The sequence below is a fragment of the Schistosoma haematobium genome, chromosome ZW (genome assembly GCF_000699445.3).
Source record: "Schistosoma haematobium chromosome ZW, whole genome shotgun sequence".
NCBI lineage: Eukaryota > Metazoa > Platyhelminthes > Trematoda > Strigeidida > Schistosomatidae > Schistosoma > Schistosoma haematobium.
Window position 1 is genome coordinate 27361447 of NC_067195.1, and position 23697 is coordinate 27385143.

At 37.0% G+C, this 23697-nt stretch overlaps 2 protein-coding genes across 4 annotated transcripts; one reads left to right on the forward strand and one right to left on the reverse strand.

The window, feature by feature from the left end:
* Positions 1-260: 260 nt before the first annotated feature.
* On the reverse strand, positions 261-6850 carry MS3_00003160 (uncharacterized protein). Of its 3 annotated transcripts, XM_051210881.1 has the most exons (5): positions 6764-6850; positions 6543-6722; positions 3929-4084; positions 2460-2668; positions 1672-2423 (listed from the first exon to the last, which is right to left on the reverse strand). In XM_051210881.1, the coding sequence occupies exons 3-5, from the start codon at positions 4082-4084 to the stop codon at positions 2225-2227; spliced, it is 564 nt and encodes a 187-aa protein (XP_051070898.1). In that variant the 5' UTR covers positions 6543-6722; positions 6764-6850; the 3' UTR covers positions 1672-2224. The 3 variants fall into 3 exon arrangements, with proteins under 3 accessions (XP_051070897.1, XP_051070896.1, XP_051070898.1); XM_051210880.1 differs by having other exon boundaries at positions 261-2668; XM_051210879.1 differs by having other exon boundaries at positions 261-6722.
* A 1455-nt stretch (positions 6851-8305) lies between these two features.
* MS3_00010336 (uncharacterized protein) lies at positions 8306-8620 on the forward strand (the record flags this gene model as incomplete). The annotated part of the gene is made up of 1 exon (XM_051218698.1): positions 8306-8620. One exon carries the CDS (start codon positions 8306-8308, stop codon positions 8618-8620), a length of 315 nt encoding a protein of 104 aa, XP_051070899.1.
* Positions 8621-23697: the final 15077 nt, after the last annotated feature.

Consider the following 23697-nt stretch of genomic DNA (forward strand, 5'->3'; position numbering starts at 1 on the left):
ATTTCGTTTCGCTCTTTTCTTCGTTTCTCTGGATCAACGATTGTATGAAATACATGTATTCGAAATCTATTATTGTATTTGAATTATTTAATTGTTATTCACTAACGGAAGTTAAGTCGATAATTACATACGAGGATTGACGGCATGTATGTCTCGATAGCAATTATTCATACAATCCAAATTGAGTCAGATATATGGCCACTAAAAAGCATTCTATCATGATATTGAAATTATAATAGTTGGTGCTAAATCGAACGTTTCCCCGCTGCCGGGTAACAGAGAAATGTGGTAAAAAGAAGCAGAGCAAGCCTCGTACGGATTAAATATACGAGATGATATACAAAACCAGTTTGAAAAGACGTCTGTACCGACGTAATTATCTTTTCGATGGTACCTCATTTCAAGACACCCTGTAAGCAAACAACGCTCAGAAAGCATTGAGTGATTCATCCTATAGGAGTCTTCAAGTGCTTTCGACCACCTAACACCTGTATATAGAAGTGGGTTAACCAACATCACACTGCCATAACAACTGCATCTCATTATTACTTTATCACTGATTTTGCAACACCCATAACTTTTCCAATTGCGCGATTTGTTACCTTAAACCCTCTGTTGTTATTGGTTACACAATTACTCTCCCCATTATTATTTCCTCAAGTCTCACTTCACTAATGTACTGTCAAAATTTTCATCTGCCAAAACATACTGATTTACATTTTATTTATTAACCTACTGATGTGATGCGCATTCCGAGTGCTGCTTTTAATCTAAACATATTTATGCGATTATCAACTTTAACAGCAGTTGTATTTTTATTCTCTTTCAAACGGGTGACAAGTCATGAGTGGAAATCAGTTCAGTTCATTTTACAATTCATGTTGGCTTTAGGTTACATTTCCACTCAAATACTAGCCATTGGAATATATTTCAAAGTTCTTATCGAACTTTCGATCCATTTTTATCTTATTTCTCAAGAATTGTTCATCTTTCTTAATTTTCATACAATTAACTGTTAGAAAAATGTATTAGGCAAATCCATTCTAATGTACAGATTAAATAATGTCATTTAGCCCACGTTTCTCATAAAGTCTGAACAGCTGGATAGATTCCTCATTTTGAAAGTTCAGGAACTTTTATTTTGGTTTACTAGCTTTCCTCAAGTTTAACAACAAATAATTCCTACACTTAGGCGATTATTTGGATTCACTGAGATATTTAGTCGAGCATAATTTCAAGTAGTCTACAGACAACTAATGAAGAACAGAATTAGCTATTGATAGCACACATCAAAATAATAAGCAAGACAAAACACACTAGGTTTGAAATAGCGTGTGCCTACCTTAAATTTAGCCCGTCGGATACTTCACAACCTGAATGTACTTCTGATCATCCGTTTATATTCTTTATGCAAGAGTTAAGTTTATGATAGAAAAAATAGTAACTTCTTGAAACTAGTATGGAGCTTTTAGAAATATATGTGTTAAGAAGTCTTTATTAGTACAAAACTTCATCTTGTACATTTTTCTTTTACACCCATTTGGTTATAATATAGTGTGCATACCATCAGTTGAGGTCACAGTACTTAACCTATGTTAAAAGCATGACGTATTGTACTTTTTACTGTCGTTTATCGGGATGACATTTACCGTTCAACTGAAAACTTATATATAACAGAAAATGAACTATCTTATCAATCATATGTGGACAACAAATTGCAATTTATCAGTGTACAAGAAATAATCTGCGGCCATAACAGTAATACATACAATTTTTCATCATACACATAAAATCTCAACCTAATGTTTTTACACGAAAATCTAAATCGTGTTAAGATTTGAATCAAGTTGTAGTTTAAATTGATGATTCCTTTGAATTTTCCTCCATCTCCAATTACCATCAATCTTCCAGTGATAAAACTCTACCAGTAACCGTTAAATTACAAGTTAAGTATCTTGAAAAATATCACAGTCAACTCAAGTGATCACATAAAGTTCTAGTTAAGGCATGTGTGCTTTAACTGAAAATTTTATGTGTAAACTAAAGTACATTATAGAGAACAAATCACAGAGATTAAGAGACAATGTTCGAAAAAACAAAACTGGAATAATTAACATACTATTGTGTTAAAATATAACCAGTTTTAGAGCCAATTATTAAGGGACAGTGAAAAGGAATAGAAAAGTGTAAGAAAGGTAAACAAGAATACATATACAAAAGAAAATCACAACTGACCATTACTAACAATATGGGCCAATGATTTTGTTCGTTGACCTTCAGACTGGATAAGTGTTTTCCCAACTTCTTCAATTAAACAATCAGTTTCTGTGATATCAGTGCTCGAACCAACATTTCGTATCATAAGTGGACTTGGATCTGTGTTGATAACATCGAGAGGGCTCTTAACACCGTTACTATTAGCACTAACTGGGTAACTTTTAGCTGTTAAATTTGCATACTGTTCGGCTTGCTCCATTGTAATAGTCAATTTCGCTAATGTAGCTTTGTATCTAAGTACTTCATCAAACATACGACAACGTTTGCGTAAAACGCTGAGTTCCGAGTCCCGGTTGAGTAAATCACGTTCTAAACGTTGGAGTTTTACATTTTGTTTAAATATTAATTCATTAAGATTGTTTACTTCTGTTTCACGTTTTACATGTACTTCCTAAAATTGAAGACAAAATGGTTAGAAATTCAAGTAACAACCATCAGATAAAGTGTGCTTAATGCTACGGGAGGTCGTTGTTTAGCACATATATAAGTGATAATTCAAGTTTAAAATACTGCTAAGTTTTAAATCAATATATTATTGCTAAAATGATTGCCAAGATTTTAGAAGTTCGGATTTCAATCAAGAGTAAAGATTCTCTTTTAAAGTGTTAAGTCACGTAGCTTTGAAATATTTTTCCATATAAGACTGTTTCATAACCTTAGCACAACTGTCATGGAAGATGCAAAACTGAACTAAAATGAATTCCAACACGAATGACAGAGGGGAATACCCCCCAGAGATAACAAGTTTAGATATTTCATAAGAAAAACCAACAATACCTTTAAAAACTACTAGATTTACTTAGGCTACTGACAAGCAAACTATGAAATATTTACGTGCATAGTGGCTAAAGATGATTAACCAATTAATACAAATCTAAATAAATGCCATATTTCCCCACGAATCACTAACCCTTTGAAGTGGATTGTTGAAAAATAAGGGTTTATCACGCCATATAAAAACACTAATATCCAGCAAAACGATGATCAAATATGAACGAAGTCAAATTAAGCCTTATTGTACACAACCTATTGTGCTGCAAAGCATATATTCCTATCGTAAATCATATTTATTAAATGACCACATCATTGTTTTAGGGTGTGAATTACAACTCCACTGACTAAATCTTTAAATCACTAGTAATGTACGTTGTTTAGTGGTAGTCATTTAAGGTGTATAGTTTGATTCAAAAATTCGAACTCCTACTACATAGCCCTTCGGTCACAAGTATCATCACTAGTTCAGCTGTGTTAAATAGGACTCCACAAATAAATCGGTCAGTGAGAAGTAATCAATTTTATCTGGTCATTATTACTGATGCAGACACTATACTACCTGGAGAACTTTATTTATTATTAGACTTCTGGTCGCTTTCATTTACAATGTTGGGTTAGTGGTTAGAACATTTGGAGTTTAACTAGTAAATCTAAAATATGAATTTTACCCCACTTAATTCAGTATGGATAGATTGGTAATAATGAGACTTCACAAGTTGATCCCAATCTGTACTCGACAAATGAGTCGTAGTATTTAATCATTGTATTATTATCTACTATTGAATAACCGACTGATTTGACAAGACTCTACTGATTTGTGATGACCAAAAATGAGCATGAAATATTCACCTAGATATGTTATAATGAACCATAATACCTGCATAACTATGTTGAAGTCTTCTTCCTTTTTGTTTAACTCTTCCTCCTTAGTTTTGAGTTGTATTTCCAGTTCCTTAATCCTAGTTGTTAAAGCGTTGAGATGACGATTAGCTTCCTCAATGTGTGTTTTAGGCTGTGTACCATTGAACCACATCTAAAATAGAAGTATCTTTTAAAAAAGGCAGAAAATTATAGCATACTGTACGCAATACACGCAAGCCTATTTTATGAAGCAGACAACAGTCAACCAGATGAATACATGGGATGTATATATAATTTTTAATGAATAGATGAAAGAGTTTGAAAAATTCAGCCGTCATAAAATAAATGAACGGGTTTTTACATTGAAGTTCGGACCGCTAAGAGGGAACTAATTTGATGAAACGATCAGTTTATTATTATTTCCATTAGCATTAACTCACAAAAGCTATGAATTTCATTGAAATCACGAACCGATCTAAGTTAGGTCATCGTTGAAAACCTGGAAGCACTGGACGTTTGTTTTGTTCTGGTCTGGGACTTCCCAGGAGTGTTTACCCACGGACCCACACGTGGGCGTCGAATCCAGGATCTTGGGTTTCGCGTGTAGACACATCTAACCGCTAGACTGCTGAGTCGACATCCAAAGGTGTCAATGTCCTGCTGGCAACTATGACTGACTTCGAAGCCAATACACACTGGATTCATATATCAAGGAAACACAGCACAAGAGTTTCGAGCTCCCGTTTCTATGTCGAATAACAGATTTAATCTTTTATTGGCAAAACCCTAAGAAGGTGATAGTTGAATAACACAATAAACGACATATTAGGCCCGAACATTTTTACATGGGAGTAGTAATTCAGAAATTTTAGCTTGCAGTCTTCGATAGTATGACAATATGTAATTGATTATTTGGAAGCGTTTGATTTGTCCATAGTGGAGGTCATTCTAGACGACTGATGACATTAATGTGTTGTTTCAGACCACCTACATTCATTACATAGGCTAGAACAAACAAAGGGCTAAACACACCTATTCTCAACGGTTACACCTCATAGGACATTAAACGCACTAAGATGGTAAAATAAATTTAGGAATTAGATTAGATAATGATCTAGAGATCAAGAAGAGCGCGGGAGGTGGCATCAGATGTAAATCCAGCTAGTAACAAAGGGTAAGATACATAAATTGCATGAAGGAATAGGAGGGAAAAAAGTTGTGACTATTTGGTTCTGTAAACTCGAGTGCTTTTACATAATTATATTATATTATATTATTATATTAGACGCAGGGTATTAGGGAATGATGGTAAATCAGTTGATGAGGTTGTGAATCTTCATCGACTGAGATGGTTGGGCCACGTGTTACGCATGCTTGAACACCGATTAACATAAAACGTAATGCTGACTGGTGTTGGGGATGGTTGGAAGAAAGTTAGGGACGGCCAAACCAAAACGTGGCATCAGTGCTTGAAGTCACTAACTTCTAGTCTGAGCCATGTTGGAAGATGCAGGCTACTTGGTTGGGGTCCGCGTGACTATCGTGACCAATGGTTGGAGACTCTTGGTGACATGACTCAGAATCGTTCGCAGTGGCGTAGCTGTATACATTCTTTGTCTTCCCTTAAACTAAGAGATTAAAACCGCTTCATATCTTTCTTCCTACGAACAAATTCTTTCTTCCTGTACTGTCTTTATTTGCAATCTTTCATTTATACATTACTACTGCTGGTTTAGCTACTACGAATTCGGTGTTCATCTTGTTGTGCTAATGAGGTTTGACAACTTGGACCGATGCATATATGTGCCTGGTCCTACGTTGTAGCTGACTAACTGACTGACTGGTATTCGGCTCAAAAAAGTTAGTGAACTAGTTTAATGATGAAACTCTTAGCTGGATTAGTTAACTACGAGAAACCCAACGAACCTGTATTACATCTCAAAGCCGGTAAATCTCAGAAGCTGTGTGAAACCGGGCATTAGATGTATCAAGTAGTTATAACTGATATATGAAGGTTCATTAGTTTGCTCTATATGAGTTATATTGTTGAGGACAGGGCCAATTAGAGAAAGCTAAGCAGTGACTAAGCAAAACGACAGAGTTAGTATTCGTTAGGAAAACAGCGTAAAATATCCGCATAAAATTGCCTAATCGAGACGAAAATGCCCGATATGCTTTGAAATGATTCTTGAATTAAAATAATTACAAATGCATATAAACAAAAACGACTCAGCAGGAAAAATTATCAGCAAAATGGATTCTTAGTGGAGATACTTATTTTGTGACTTCAAACTGGGGTTTTCGGAACGTTGTCTCAAACGTTCCGGCCACGGCTTCCTCACCAGACCGTTTTAAGAGCATTTTAAATAGTAACTAACAAGTTTATAAACGTCGCTCCAACAAATCCAATAAATTATAGTCACCAGATCCGTTTGTTTTACGCATACATTTTTTCCATCTTTATGCCTTGTTTTATCTACTCAATGAATCAATTTTAGCCTATTCCTTTGTAATTTCCCTCAATCCCCTCCATCAACACGCAAAATCTGTAAATGGGATCAACCTGAAGTCTAAAGATATGAAAGCTGCTGGTTCAAACATTGCAAGATAGAGAAAAATTAAATACCCACCAGGCTTACGAGACCAGTAAGACAGCTTTTTGTTGCAAAAACGGCAGAAAACAAGAATTAGATGAACGTAACATATGAATGTAATGCACAAATACTTGAAAGCAAAGCAAACGTTCTTGTGATTTGAAGCCATAGAAGCATCATATTAAATACTCATGAAAGTAGGAACGAAAAACTTTCCTAATTTAAAGTAAAACTAAAACTTGAATGTATGTATCTACATATTCTGAAACAAACAAAACAGACAATACTTCTTTACAGACGACTTCGAAAGTAGCGCAGTAACCAGAATCACCGCGTCATTAAATGGTCCAAATGGTAATGCATAGAGTAGAAATAGTTTTAACTTTACGAACTTAAATGTCTTGTTACAGTGAATCGCTGTATTTTTGATACAGGAACCTAGGTATATTTAATCAGTGACACAGAATGATGAGCAAATTAGGATTTTGTTCTGAGTCCTTACTATACATCAAGGCATGAAATATAAGTTACTCTAGTTTAAATTGTCGTTTTTTTGGTACTATTCTGAGCGGCTTAGTTCGCTTCATGGATTTTTAACTCAGAAGCACGTTCTGGGTTAAAAGAAAGTCACATGTTGTCGGTTGTAGCGGTAATTAAATCCCCGAAAACAACAGTACTCTAAGTCTTCGACACTGGATGCTGACTTCGTTAGTCTTAATAAATTTACCGAGCAGAAAACGCTCTGTCATGCATCCGCACCAATTCAAAAGTGAGTAAGTCGTGCTCAACCTCTCCTGCAACCACTAACTAGCTTAGATTAGTCAGTTTCGATATACCTATATTTTATCAAGTATATCTTCCAGCCTCTTCGCTTCTGACTTCTGATTTCACTAGGTTGGAACGTTTCGATAATAAAAATTTTTACCAGTTAAGGTGTTTTCAGACTTAAATACTTGTGGCACCTCTATGATCTTGTCACGACACTGTGAGAATGTTAACTTATATGTAACCAAGTACGTTGAATTATCTGGAATGTATGTCAATTCTACGAGTTGCTTCATATAACATTGATAATACGAAATGGTCTTTCACGATGGTCCCAAAGCATTCCTCACGATTGTCGGTCCGTTTAGTAGAAGATTATCTCTTGAGGAAAAGCATAACTGCAACGGCAAATTCAAGTTGGATGTGGTTGAAATGTGAAGAGTGTGTTTGATGAACAAACCCCCTGTCGGCGACGTAGGAAACCTGAAGTTTAGCTCGCTAAACGTTTGCTCAAACACTTGATTCCGGTTTAGATCAATCAAAAAATGCCTCCTCTGATAGTATCTTCATTCTCTCAATTTGTGCAGTAGTTTGCTTTCAGTTGTTATTTCACCTTTATCTTATCCCTGGTTCATTAGAACTTGATGAACAGTATAGGAAACGCCACCAGTACTCAAAATAACTAACTCTCTAATCTCATGAGGTCCAAATAGCTCAACAAGAAAATCTTATTTTCATCACCAACACCATTTCTCGTGGTTTTTGCCTAATATAGAATACCATGTCGTGATATCCACAGACTATGACCATTCCGACTACTATATGGAACAAACATGATTGTAAAAATGAAATTTCATGGTGAGACTAGAATAATACAGAGTTCATGACGTGCAACTCGTGATTTCTTAGAGGTTATACTTGATCTTAAAAATGTTGAAGGACTCTTTGACGATCAACCATCTGTCGTCGAAAGTAGAAAATAGTTATACATGATGGATGACTTTATTGCGTGTTTGTTTCACTTTTTAAGGACTATGGCATCTAGTGAGGAATATCCTTCGCCATCAGGGAATCTACCACTTCAGTTGTCAGCTAAACGGATTTCCAAAGCTCGTAAATCTTGTTCCGGAGATCACCAAAATTGCAGTCCGGTTAGAAAAAATCATATTGACGACTCGAACAGCATTATCGTCACTCCTTCCATTGATAGTCGAGAACTTGATCGTCTAAAATTCACTAACCCAGGTAGACAGATGGAAGAACTAGAAGTCGGTTGGTCCGAAGCAAATATGACACGGAGTGTTCGCAGACAAATGACCGTTAAATCTGGTCACAAATCATCAGAGTAAATTAATGTCTTATGATAGTCAATTTCCATTGTAATTCTGAGCCACTAACAGTTTTATTTTTTTAGCTTCAGGATGTGTTGTTGTATACATTTGATTGGCATAAACGTTTTATAAATTTAAAACAATTAGTCCCTTTGATAAATTTCGATAATGCAATGAGAAGACGTAGTTTATCAGAATTATGTGATATACTTGCGCAATACATTTCGAACAATCTGTTCACACATAAATTTTTTTAAACATTCTACACTTGTGTTTGTATGATTACCCCATAACAAGAATGAGGGAAATTATATTATTCATTTGAAGACCATTTAAGTCATCCAATATCCTTCAATATCTGGATACTTTATTATTGGACAATCGTCTTCTGGTTATTGTACAACACTTTAAAATACAATATTTTTGGTTTTCTTCGTTCATCATGAATCAATTCATTGTTTTCGAATTATGCTCTTTGAAAATATCGCTTTATAAACCCAAGTGTTTTGAATTTTGCATTTCTGGAAATCTAGTTGTATGTACTATGAGTCGGCTACTGTTTAATCAAATGAATGTCAATGCAATGACTAGGTAGATAATCTACCGAATCTTCACGTATAGTCGTTGTAATTAGACGGGTCTGGGATCCGTTGTTTGTTGAACTATTTCGTCCTCATATTTCATCAGTTGGTTGCTAACTCGTTCTTTTCTTATTGACCGATGTGATTGCAACTGTCCGAGAAAACTGTATTGGTCATTCTGGCATTTGTTCGCGCTCAATATTAACTGTTGTTAGTGGTTTTATCTCCGTAAATTATTGTTGGGTTCACTCGGATAATGCACACAAGATCGATTGGAGTCAGACTGTCTTATCTCCAGATTTTTCAGAATATTACTTACGTGTATTTTACTAAATTTAAATCCAAGGAAGTGTTCAGCACAAACCAACATTCCACTGGCCGACCTTTTCTCCGACATTTTATCCAAATGTCATACCTCCACAACTATTGCGAAAAGGATTTCGACCACTCTTCGTTTCACTGTATTCACACTGACTTCCACCGTATCCTCCAGAAGTCATGTTTCCCTGTTCACCTTGTCCAAGTTCACCGAAACCGCCCTGTGCAGTTTAATTTATGCCTCTACATTTCCGTTTCTTGAATGCACTATATCCGCCTTGACTAATTTAACCTCCGTTTACAGAACCACTATAACCTCATGCAGGACCCAAAATACCATTATGACTAACACAGGCCACTGGTTACAAAAATGGACGGCCGATCATTTCTCGTTAATCATATTCGAGAGGTGCGTTTCCACTTGTTCCATCTTTGGAACGAGGTCCTCGATCACGAACTTTGAGGATGTGCCCACTATTCATGACCAGAATGTTACTACTTATCATATACGTAATGCCATGTTTTGACCTGTTTGCGCCAAGCATTCCTTGGGTCAAGCTTTTTAGAATAGCCAGCTCCGGCTAGCTACAGAATAAGCCTGACTCTCGCGAATCAATATGTGGAAGTCGATCATATTTTTGTCCTCGTTCATATCCCTTTGTGAGTACTCATTTCGTCTTACACAGCATGAAATTCTCTCGCTATCTATTATGCATTTGCTCGCAAAGTTTGAGATTCATTCTATCTTATACTTGCTAAAAACTTTCATCATATTATATCAAATGATCTGCAGGTCACATTTAACAATCAGCATCCGTTCAACGTATTTCCTTTCGGAAATATTCAGCCTGGTACTATTCGAAGACCACATTTTAAAAATAATTTCCCTACGTTTTCCAACCATCATCTCCCAAGAATAAAAAACCCAGTAGGAGCATCGATCGTTTTGCGGCAAAATGCTCTAATTTCTGTGATCAACTATTTTGTTTGTTTCTCGAATTGTCTCGTTTCATGGTAGATGGCCAGATTTGCTCTTCAACGGCTGTGCAAACTTAAGTTTTGATGGGACGACACAGTTTGTAGAGAAGGACATAAACATGGACGAAGTGGATAGCGGAAGCAATACATCTACAACGTATTGCTCTAACAAGGTCGTTAAACGCAACAAGCTATTCTACAATCGAACTTCGAATGTTCAGTGATGCTTCAAGGGATAACTGTGGAGCAGTAGGATCTTTATCGCTGACTGGTGAGCGAGAAGATCGAGCTTACCGACCAGTGTTTGCTGAAGCCAGATCAGCACTTATCAAAGTGATAAACGAACCATGTCTTGCTTTGGCAGAGGGAGTTTGCTGGTAAAGATCTCAAAATTAGTCTGTAAATAAATGACCATCACTGTATCCAGGATGGCGTACTAGACCCTTACTTATGGTGCTTTATAATATAAATAATTTTTTTAAGGAGATTTCCAATAATTCTGTTAATAGATTATTGTGCATGCAATTAGAGCATTTTCATTTGTCGCTGTAATAATGCTTTTTCAACAAAGACATATCAACATAGTATTTATTGGACATGTGAATAGTAGAGAGTTCACTATTGCTGAGCATCTGGTGCACAAATGGTGTGGTATTGACAAATATGCTGTCAGTAAGTTGGAGAAAAGGCTTCTGAGATGCATAAAAGCTCTTCTAAGTATGTTTGGATAAATCAAAGCATAAACACAAACGTGTTATCACTTGATACAAGCAGCTACAACGCCGTGGACCCCCGGACCATGAGAAACTTATTAATAAGACGGGCTCAACTACAATTACGTTTGCGCCAACCCCGGTTGGTACGGTAACAATATGTTTGACAGGAGGCCGAACGTGGTGTTATATTAATGTGTGTAGGTGATAGAAGTGAAGTATATAAATGGCATCACTAATTCTGATTATACTCTCTTAGAAGCTTTAAATAAAATGGAGCCTTCATTAGTACCATTCCACTTTTGAGCATAGACTCAAATGTAACAACCACCGGTATGAACCAGTGATCAAATGTTCCAAAAATCATAACACGAGTAAACAGGTAGCGATCAGCAGAAGGTATGCCAACAAATATTCAATACTTCAAATATAGTTTGACTGGTTTTTTGTTTCACTAGTACCATCAAATATATGTTGATTCCAACTTTATAAAATTGGAAATGTCATTTTAAAATAGAAGTGTGACTAAGGCTGAAAGAAAAATTTATCTGCAAACGAGGAGACACTAGAAAAATTGGGAGGAAGAACAAGTGCCACCAACAGACTGGAAAGAAGGATATCTCATCAAGATACCAAAAGACGAGATCTGAGCAAAAGTGAGAACTACAGAGGCATCACACTACTATCGGTACCAGGAAACGTTCTCAACAGTGCCGCTGGACCAGATGAAAGATTCAGTAGACACCCGACTTCCAGATCAACAGACCGGATTCCGTAGGGATCGGTCGTGCACAGACCAAATCGCGACACTAACGATCATCGTTGAGCAATCAATTGAATGGAACTCGTCACTATACATCAACTTCCTTAACTATGAGAAGCTATTTGACAGCATGGATAGGAGAACCTTATGGACTCTTTTTTGACACTATGGTGTAGCTGAGATTTTCAAGGTCGTACGGAATTCTTGCGATGGACTACACTGCAAAGTCTTGGATGGTTGGTTGCTAACAGACATATACTAAGTAAAGACCGGTGTCAGACAGAGTTGCTTACCCTCGCGTTTCCTCTTTCTCCTGGTGGTCGACTGGATTATGAAGACCTACACATCTGAGGGGAAGCACGCAATTCAATGGACAGTTCAAAACCAATTAGACGATTTGGTCTTCGCAGATGACCTAACCCTCCTATTCCATACACACGAACTAGTGTAGAAGCAGCCTCTGCATCAGTAGGCCTCAGTATACACAAGGGAAGAAGTAAGGTCCTCAAATACAACAAGGAGAACACCAACCCAATCACATTTGATGGAGAAACTCTGGAAGATGTGGAATCTTTCACGTACCTGGGAAGCATCATTGATGAACAAGGAGGATCCGATGCATGGTTCCCATGTCCTTTAGCTTTCCTTCAACGTAAGTTTGTCAGATTGAATCTAAAATTTATCCTCATGAGATTTGCTAGAATTCTTTATGAAAATTAGGAGAACAGAATGGAATGCAATATCCTTACTATAAGTTATCAGGACCGTCCATAATATATTCCAGTAGTCATGAGTAGACCAGCTCTGAAGTCAAAGTTAGCAGAATGGACGATATTGTACGTGCATTTCTGATGAAGTGCTGGATTACCACCATCTGTATGCATCGAGCAATTTACTGTGTTGAATCATCTACATTAATCTGACGGGTCCTATGCGAAAGATAAAAAACAAAATTTCGCTTTAAAAATGATTGAAGCATCCAGATTGAAGTATTCAAACGTTACACGTTAATAATTTAAAATTTTATGAAATAAAGAATTATGGCAAGTTTGGTTCGTTTCTACAGACTCCGTGACAATCAGAAAAATGTATACTATTTTTCATGACACACCAAATTACTATCCAGAGGGCAAAATGTGAGTCGTCGAATTATGAAAATTCAAAACTAAAACTTTAAATAAATCAACAAACAGATATGTTGGTGTACGACCTTACTATGGATAATCTTAGGATAATTATTGGACAGTTCAGTGTGCCTCATGAGTACAATAATCTGTCAGCTGACCCGAATATCACGTCGCTAAACTAGGTATCATAAACTCACTCAACACCAAATATTCATCCAGTACTACAGGTTAATACAAAATGTCAGTGTTCAATAGATTGTAATTAAAACTGGATAACATTTTTAGTCTGCATCCGTACAACTTGGGGTCCTAAATAATTTTAGAGCAAAGAATACTATCACAATGACAAAGCTTCTAATCTCGCTATCATAAAGCACTAGCATGTATTTCAGACATTTATCCGTGAACACAATCTGAGATTTCTGAAATATGTCTATTTAAATCAGTCTATAATGAACAGAGACCAGTGCTTTTGAAAGGCTATAAAAATGATCCTGCCAACGACGTGATTACAAATAACAGTTAATTAGAGAATATCAACGTTTTGTGTTACCAGTACCCCAGTTATTTATGCAACTGTTCATTAAATAAATGTCAGAATCCTGGCCCAAAATGACGGTACACAGATTAAGTAAGCACTTGTGATTTAAAGTCGTGTGCTTTAGTGAGAACGTATTAGCTAAGTGTTTACACGAAGAGGGCTATCACTATCATTGTAGAAATGTAACTAGTCGACTTTCAACAGTATAATGATACTGTGAATAATTAAAAAACCATTATTATGGTTTCCTCACGAGGAAAGTAATAGTTCTGCAATTATTACCATTAGTAGTACACCAGATGACGGAAAAACCGTTTACGACTAGGAAAGCCTCAAACGATATCGATTCAAGGCCTCAGTGATACAAAAGAAACTCAACGTATTTAACTGACCAATAACGACGGTGACGGCGCTAACTTTTCGGCTGAACAATACTCTCGGACATTTCGACCACGCCCACATCAACTATATTGATGAAAGCTTCATCTGCATCTGCACAGGATTTTGGAATTGGACATGAGCGCTGACTTGGTGTACCGGAAACTGCATCACCTGAGAAAAGACACTTCTCCTGGCCCGAATATGGCTCATTTAGTTATAATGAGGGAAGCAGCTTCAATCCTGGCAACACTGCTTTGCGTTGTGTTCTCACACACGCTACGCCGAGGCAAACTACCGTAAATTCGAAAGCTGGATCACATCACTCCAATTTTCAAAAGTGGTCGACGCGGCAAACCTTCAAGTTACCAACCGGTGGCCCTTCTCTATATACCTTCGAAAGTTATGGAGTCCCCGACGGTATACACGACTATTTATTATCATTAAACCTCTTTTCACCCCAACACCATGGTTTCAGGAAAAGTCATTCTTGTATAGCCGACCTGCTGACTGCGGTGGACAGATGGACAAACACCCTTGATCGCAAGAGGAAGGTTGATCGATTTGCCTTTAATTCCTTAAAGCTTTCGATAGGGTCAACCATGTATGTCTTATCCATAAACTCAAACGATTGGGTATCAAATCACCTCTAATTGACTGGCTCACTTCATATCCAAAAAACCGACATTTTAAGGTCAAGGTTAACTTCACTTTATCTCAGGCTATGGAATGCTCTAGTGGGGTTCCCCAGGGTACAGCACTAAGATCTCTTTTCTTCTTGACTTATATAAACAATCTTCCACAACAGGTATCGTCTGACTTATTACTTTTTGCGAATGATGTGAAACTTCGGAGAGAGGTACTAAACCGAACGGATGTAGAAGATGCCACAGGTATTTGAAGTTTGACAACGCTTTAACCAGTAACACTTTCTACTATGAATCGTAACCACCAAGTGAAATCAAAAGACAGAAGTGAGGAGGTTCGAAGATGCATTTGATAGGCTATCAATATATCGAGGATCGATTGCTCTACACTGGCTAGCGATTGCAGGGGATGTTGAGCACGGCGTTTCTACACGTGATCTGGTGCGGACGCATGACCGAGCGCCTTCAGCTAGATGAGTCCACTAAAACATATGGTCAGCATCCAATGTCGAAAACTTATAGAGCTATTTATTTTGGGGATTTATTTACCTCTACAGATCACTCCTCCACTAATGGGGTAGTGATGACTCTAAGACATGCCAAGCCAGAAGTTTAAACCCAACGAGTTTGTCGTTGGCAAATACCATTCTGATAGCTTGCTACGTTGAGCAGCGTCCGGTCGCCTTTCCTTACTATGAGGCATCAGGTAGTACAATATGGTTGTTAGATTCAAACTAAGGTTTGGTCTGAAGAATAGCTGTCTAGGTGGGTTAGACACGCGCCCTTGCCCGGTTGAAACCAAAACAAAGTGATCAATAAGCTCAAACGATTGGGTATCAAATCACCTCTAAGTGACTGACTCACTTCATATCCGAAAAACCGACATTTTAAGGTCAAGGTTAACTTCACTTTATCTCGGGCTATGGAATGCTCTAGTGGGGTCCCCCAGAGTTCAGTACTAGGACCTCCTCTCTTCTTCATTTATGTAAACGATCTTCCACAACAGGTGTCGTCAGACATTACTTTTTGCGAATGATGTGAAACTTTGGAGAGAGAGGTACTCACCCGAGAAGATATACTGGCACTTCAGGAGGATCTGACTCGACTTCAAAGTTGGGTAGATGACAATGGACTTACTGTTAACATATCAAAGTGTAAAGTAGTCCATCTGAGAAATGTTGCAGACTACAGTTAGAACTTAGGAAACTCCTCTTTGAAAGTATCCCAAGTTGAAAAAGATTTAGGAGTCCTGATACCCTATGATTTGAAGTCTTACGCTAGCCGTGACAAAAATGCCTTTCGAGCAAACCTTGCACTGGTAACATTGAAGCGCATTTTTGGCCAGTTTGACGGAAGAACTTTCCACATGATCTTCAACAGTTTTATTCGTCCCCATTTAGAGTACGGAAACATACTATTTCTCCCCCTCCCTCCAAAAGGATAAGGACACCCTGGAGCCTATCCAACGGCGAGCCACGAAATCAGTTTGGGGACTCAAGTTCAAGCCTTATAAAGAGCACCTCCAAACACAGCATCCTTAACACTTCTGGACATCCCCTTGAACACCCACTTAAGTTTAGCTCCAACACAAACCTAAGGGGTAACGCCCAGAAACTGGAGACACAACATATCAGAACGGACTGTTGACACAACTCCTACTCCTTAAGAGTTGTCAAATGCTGGAATTCGCTGCCAACTGAGCTAGTTCAAGCGACTTCCTAGGAGTCTTTTAAGAGGACTAGGGATAATACCTTACTATGATTTGCCAATTTCGTCGTTTCCTCTATTATCGTTAATATACCTAGGTTCTTGCCTGGAAGTACTGGTGATCCACTGCTACTAGACTCGGAAGCCTATTGGGCGAAAGCTTCTTATATTCCATCCACAACCATTTATGCTGGATTAGCTATTCTACTAAGACAACCTATAACATGCTAACTCGGACTTGTACATTAAGACTGTGTGACAGGCATCGGATAAAAAAATCAGACAATCAAAGACATAATTATTAGTTTACTTAACACCTTACTCTCTATATGCACTATCTGTTCTAATAAACAGCCTTCCTTATTCCAATCCTGGCTTCCCTATCGTTCAATTTAGCTTGCTCCACCTTGATAATTATCACAACTCATTGCTCTTTATTACTGCGCTCATTCATGTTTCACTTTAGCTACAAGAGCTAGTATGAATTTAATATAATAGTATATCATACCTGTCTGTTCCGTTACAAAATGTTAAGTATTGTTTATCGCTTATATCCATATGCCTTGCTGCTCCTCTGTTTCTTTTTTTTCAGAAACATTCTCTGAGGGCACAGCTATGGGACTTCTGACAGATGGCACAAACTAGACGTACGTGTTTTCTCAAAGTCATAGTTAACACCAAGCGCTCTACGAGTCTACTTTATAACAACTATAAACTTAAAAAGTTGCATTGCATGAATACTTGGCACGACCAAAATCCTAACATAATTATGTTGAGATTGGATCTTGTATGTAACGTGGACGCGATGCCACTTTGGAGAATATTTTGAAGTCTACTCAGTATATTTGAAGGAATGATCTGATATTCACTTTTATAGACTACATTTATTTAACATGCATACTGTGAAACAATAAATGTTGCATTTTATAGGTCATGCCTGTAAAAAATGGCGTGTACCTGCCATTGCAAATATATATTATTATTACTATTTGAAGCTATCGTCGTAAATGTCATTTTAAATGGTTTTCAACGCACGTGCTTTACTTATAATTTTGACTCTGAGCTCTAGATCTCTATCTCGCCTTGGTTTTGAATCATGTATTTTTGCTCCGGAAACGGAAATTTTGAAGGTTTATTAAAAATACCGAAGACCTTACTATTTTTACAACTCATGTGCTCGCAATTCGCTGGTAGATTTTGACCACATGAAGATCGGGACTTCGATTTTCTCGCTGTCTGGTTATAAGTTGCGAGTTTAACAATCAACCATCCCTTAATAATAAACAACAGTTAACATTTTGGACATGACGTTCAGTGCCAAATTTATGCTCAAAAGAAGTCTAATGAAAATAGCATTATCACCGGTGGGGATTGGTATGTTGAAACTACTGAAGTAACTGCACCGAAATGTATACATCTTACAAAACCAAACTGATCTAAGAGGTAGAAGTAGTTAGAAAACAGTTAATATGGGTCTATAAATTTGGATTAATTTATTTAGATCAGAACGTTCGTGTCAGGCAAACACAAATTTTAGGCTCATCCTGTTATCCTGTCCACAATTTTTAGTTAATTATGACTCCAATTATCCACCTAAAATTTTGGCTGCTGTTTCGGTTACACAGCAGCTACTACGTGGTATGTAAAGTGGTTGTAACAAAGAGAGTTACTACTGTCCACAGGTTCTCGTTTGTCTTACAAATTATATAAATCAGTGAACCGTACTTTAGTAGGTAACTAATACTTGAATGCTTGGTGATATCAACACCGTCACGCACGCCCACTAAGGTGCCATTTTTTAAAATGTTTCAGAATGTTTATTTTCATCAATGTTAAATTTACTACATTCAATAAATTCTGAGTCTCATCACTGCTGCGAATTCTCGCCGAATGTTATCTCGTTTGCCACCGGTTTGCAATGCTAAAGATGGTTTCCCGAATCCATACACTCAAATTCAAAACTTTACTATACAGAAATATCTAATCACTTGTTTCTTGGAATCTATATCCGAGTTGAAAAAAAAGGTTTTTGGTTAAAGAGATATATAGTTCCTGTTATGTCTAGTACTAGAACATACACAGTATATTATAGCCTTTAGATCAAACTGAACAACAATGCCAGAATGTTTAGGATGAGTTTCCCTCCTTCTAAATGCAAGTTGTTGCTTCAGGACTGATCTGAGTCAACATCTGAACTAAGGATAGGGAGTGAAGTAGTCGAACCCATTGACAACTTATCTTGGAGATCTGATCAGCCCTAATGGGTCGGTGTCTGGCGAAATCTCAGCACGAATTCGAAAAGCTCGTTTGGCTTTTGGCAATTTGCATCACCTATGGTGAAGGCGAGATATCCGTCTATCAACTAAAGGACGGGTATACAGTGTGGCAGTTCATTCTATTCTACTTTACGGCTGAGAACCATGGCCGTTAAGGGTAGAGGAAACTTGTAAGTTACTAGTATTCGATCACAGATTTCTTGAAAATATTGCCCGCATCTGCTGGGATCACTGTAAAAAGTAATAGTGAGGTTAGATGCTATGCATTGGGGAATGATGGTAAATCAGTTGATGAGGTTGTGAATCTTCATCGACTGAGATGGTTGGGCCACGTGTTACGCATGCTTGAACACCGATTAACATAAAACGTAATGCTGACTGGTGTTGGGGATGGTTGGAAGAAAGTTAGGGACGGCCAAACCAAAACGTGGCATCAGTGCTTGAAGTCACTAACTTCTAGTCTGAGCCATGTTGGAAGATGCAGGCTACTTGGTTGGGGTCCGCGTGACTATCGTGACCAATGATTGGAGACTCTTGGTGACATGACTCAGAATCGTTCGCAGTGGCGTAGCTGTATACATTCTTTGTCTTCCCTTAAACTAAGAGATTAAAACCGCTTCATATCTTTCTTCCTACGAACAAATTCTTTCTTCCTGTACTGTCTTTATTTGCAATCTTTCATTTATACATTACTACTGCTGGTTTAGCTACTACGAATTCGGTGTTCATCTTGTTGTGCTAATGAGGTTTGACAACTTGGACCGATGCATATATGTGCCTGGTCCTACGTTGTAGCTGACTGACTCAAACAGCCTGTGAAATTGAGCCATTTTACCTTTATAAGGTGAAATTCAGAAGACATATACTTCTTATTTTTATGTCCTTTTTCTACGTTCATATGCCTTATGTGTACTTTTGCGTGTTTTTCTGTAACACATTATTTTACCCAATGGCTGTCTTTTCCATGCAACGCATTATCTATTTTCAGCCATATCAACTCTTGTAATGAGTATAATGGAGAGTTGCCTTTTCCGACCATTTTTTTCATTTTTTTACTTATTGTGTTTGAGGCCACAAAAGTATGGAATATACGCATACAAAATTCACTCTTTCATTTGATTTATTTTATTCCTTTATTCCCAAATGTGAATTATGTGGCCATCATATATATTTCGTTAAGATCATAATAAGATTAAATCGTTTTCAGATCAATGGGCCATTAAAAACCCCTAGTACAGTATGATCGCATAAATCGATTTATTAACTCGTCCAGATCATGTAATGCATACCTAATAGACTACCTGAATTATATAACTCTGAAACGAGACAACGCGCTCCTTGTATTAGTCCTATTCCTAGACTTTAAGAAAGTTACTGATAATTTCCCACACAAAAGGCTTCTCGTCAAACTAAAGTCCTTCGGAATAAACAACCTAATATACTCATGGTTTGCTTCGTTATTAACAAAACGTAAACAAATGGCAAAGTACAATGACTGTCTCTTTTTACCTGAACCAGTAACTAGCGGAGTCATCCAGTGAAATGTATTAGATCCATTCTTCTTTTGTATGTATGTAAACGATATACGTAACAGCATAAAATTTGGGAGATCATACTTATACGTTGATGATCTCCAAATAGTATACAGCTTTAAACCTGAAGCTCCAAGCGAGGGTATATCTCAGATTCAAAGTGACCCTCACAACTCAACTATCTGGGGCGATAAATGGCACTTACTACTTAACCTCAACAAATGTGGGATCATGCATTTTGGAAAAACATCCATATGATTTACAACGTTACCTAAAAAAAGAAGAGTTCAAACACTCAGATGACTGCACGATCTAGGTGTTACTTACACAAGAAGCTTAAAGTTTGAAGAACATGCCTCCTTTATTATTTTTAAATCTAGATGGTCAAGTAGTTTCATAATGACCTTCCCTTGAATATTGCTCTTTTATCTTCTCAAACATGAATACCACAGACAAGATAAGAGTAGAAGATGTGCAAAGACGTTCCACATGCCGACTGCCAGGATGTGACTTCACTCTCAACTACACAGATAGATTTAAACACTTCTCCTTAGAACCTTTGTGGTAAGGAACAATGTAATATTTCTATACAAAGCAACTTATCGACTAACATTTCTAACCTCCTGCCGATCTATGATCCATAAAATAGTCTACAGACTCAGAAACAACGCATATACACCGAAAACCATTGCGCTGTAAGTTTTTTACAGTACAGTATAGTTTATTATGGAATAGGTTGCCAAAACCAATCCGTAACCGTGATAATATCATCAATTTCAAAAGACCAATAACCCTTTCGATTGACACCAGAGAGCTACACCAACTATTCCCTCAACTTTCGTCCACCAGTGGGGCACTTTATTATGAACCGCCTAATATCTAGACCGATCATGAAAATAACAGACTCTCATTATCAATAATATGAATATAACCAATTGACAGACCACATGGTTTACCCTCTACCATAATTCATTGACTATTAGTTGCGGCCTTATACTCCTAGTCCTCACTTTCAGATTCCGAATCTCCCCAATGAATAAAATTATATTATTCTTCCAAGTGTCATGTCCTTTTTTCTATTACAGGTAGACAGACAACTCATTAATCTTATGGATGCAGATCAACTATGGCCAATGATAAGACTCTCATAATATCCTTAATTCTTGTGTGTCGCTCAAAGTTTTATTTTCTTACTCCGAAACTTTTACAATTCTAAACTCTTGCACACTCTTTGATTTGTTATTTATCCTTACCATCTCTAAACCACATGTAATCTGACGTGTTTTTGAACTTATTCTATTAGTTATCTTCATAGCAGTATGATGTACTAAATGGATATCTAGCCCATATTAGAGAAGATATAACCATCTGATTTGATTGTAACACTGAACTAGTAGGGACAGTGTATTTCAACGGGGAGCTTAGATTAAAGCAATATTCATACACAACACTAACATAAAAGAGCCCAACATCACAAAAAGAGGGATGGTGGGGAGATAACTTCCATCCACCCATGTTTGTAGGGCAGAACATTCATTTAAATTACGGACCGTCATGGTCACGTGGAATTTCACGAATCAATGGTATTGATGCTAATTTATTATGCCGAATTCCTTTTTAAATCGTGTTTGTGACGTTGAATTGGTTTCACTTCCTACCGAGTAGTCCTATTGCGATCAAAACTAGACAATTCGCTAAAGACGACGTGTGCTCATGACCCTATAAAATCAATAACTTTAAAAATGAGCTAAAATAGTTTCGACAAAAAAGAGAGATAGCCATTTGTGTATCAGAATACTGTATTCACTACTATATTTTAGAACTTCACATAATCCAATACTTTCAGCTTCTACAAGTTGCACATCGTAACGCAACCTCCAAAAAGCGCATCAACTATCATATTGACAATACGGATCTTACTAATATTATTTGCATTCATATGTGAGAAGTACTATCCCTCATACTTTTATGACCAATATACCTAATAAAATATCAAAACAACTGAGTAACCCACCACGCTGAAGACTGTATCTTCTGTAGCAATTTGATCTTACCGGTAAACTAGCATGCCTCATATAACAGACTGTTATTATTATTAATATAAATGCACGAATATCCTGCCATCTGTCCTGATTGGTTTTATTTATCTAATAACTTTACTTGAGTAGTATTTCATCCGTAAACCAATGTTGCCAATTGTTGATTGTCTTTAAAAATGGCATGTACTTGTTGCCAGAAGTATTTCATTATTGCTGCAAATAAAAGGTTATTTTAGGAGTACCTTGTGGTGTTTGAATGGACTAATGATATATTGGTACTTGTTGAATGCTTGATTTCGAATTCTAAATACAATACATTCGTTTGTGCCTGTGTCTTCTTAATTCAATTGCGTTAATCCTGGAATTCCTAGTTCATACGATAATTCGGATACCATATAACTTCAACGAAATCTCACTGAGAATCACAAATAAGCAATCAACATTTCCACGAAGACAATAAGCAATGAAAATCAACAGTACAAGAACAAGCCGACAGATAGAATTATATTAAACGTGGAGGGCGTTTATTGGCTATTATCTTATACTATCCGAGCGTTTTGGAAACAACACTATGTTCTCCACAGTATTACAAATTATCTATTTGATATGTCATCTTGAGATCGAAAATCATTACTTTTTGCTCCAAATATCTATAGAGTTATTCATTTTTCCACTGAGCCCAAATAGCCACTGACATGTGCAACGGCATGAGGTTTCATTGAATTTCTAATGGCTAGGGTCATTCTGTTGTCGATTTTTTGGCTGGGATAAAGCTCAAAACCGCTGCCCAAATTAGTGGCTATCTGACCTCATGAACTATTTGGATGACACAGTCAGCACTGAAGACGAAAGATGTGGGTATGTACGACCCTCTGAGTAATTTTTACATGAAAAAGTGTAATTTTATTCTGATGACAACATATTTTGTTACCCCTAAAACGCAGAATCATTTTTGATACCTCAATTTACATATTGATCTGATCCCATAACTGCAGCTTTCTTATTATGTGACCACATAATCTATAAGATCTTACGTGGAAGTCACGTAATTTTCTATTCTGTTTTGTTTTATCGTGACGATTAGCAATATGACGTTTGCAGCTTCTGAACGACACATTTTGGCTGGAAATAGAATAATATACCTTATGTGAATAAGAATAAGTTACACAGAATTTTCAAGCCTGTAAAGCTGAACCATGCCTTACCGAACAATCGTTCCTCTGTTCACCATATTTGACTATTTTAAGTGTTAGATGTAGGGTGTAAATCTTTTCAGTAATTATATGCTTGGCTCCAAATATTTTATGGTTAGAAACCAGTACCAGTATATATCGACTTATTAGTGGGATTCTTACGTATAACAGGAAGAACTCGAAGCATTTAACCAAATGTAAATTAATGCTGTGAATAATTTTACGCTCACTCATTTTTAGGTGTACCATTTTACGCAAACATTGAACCTGTATTTTAATTATGACACGGAATATGTTGATTT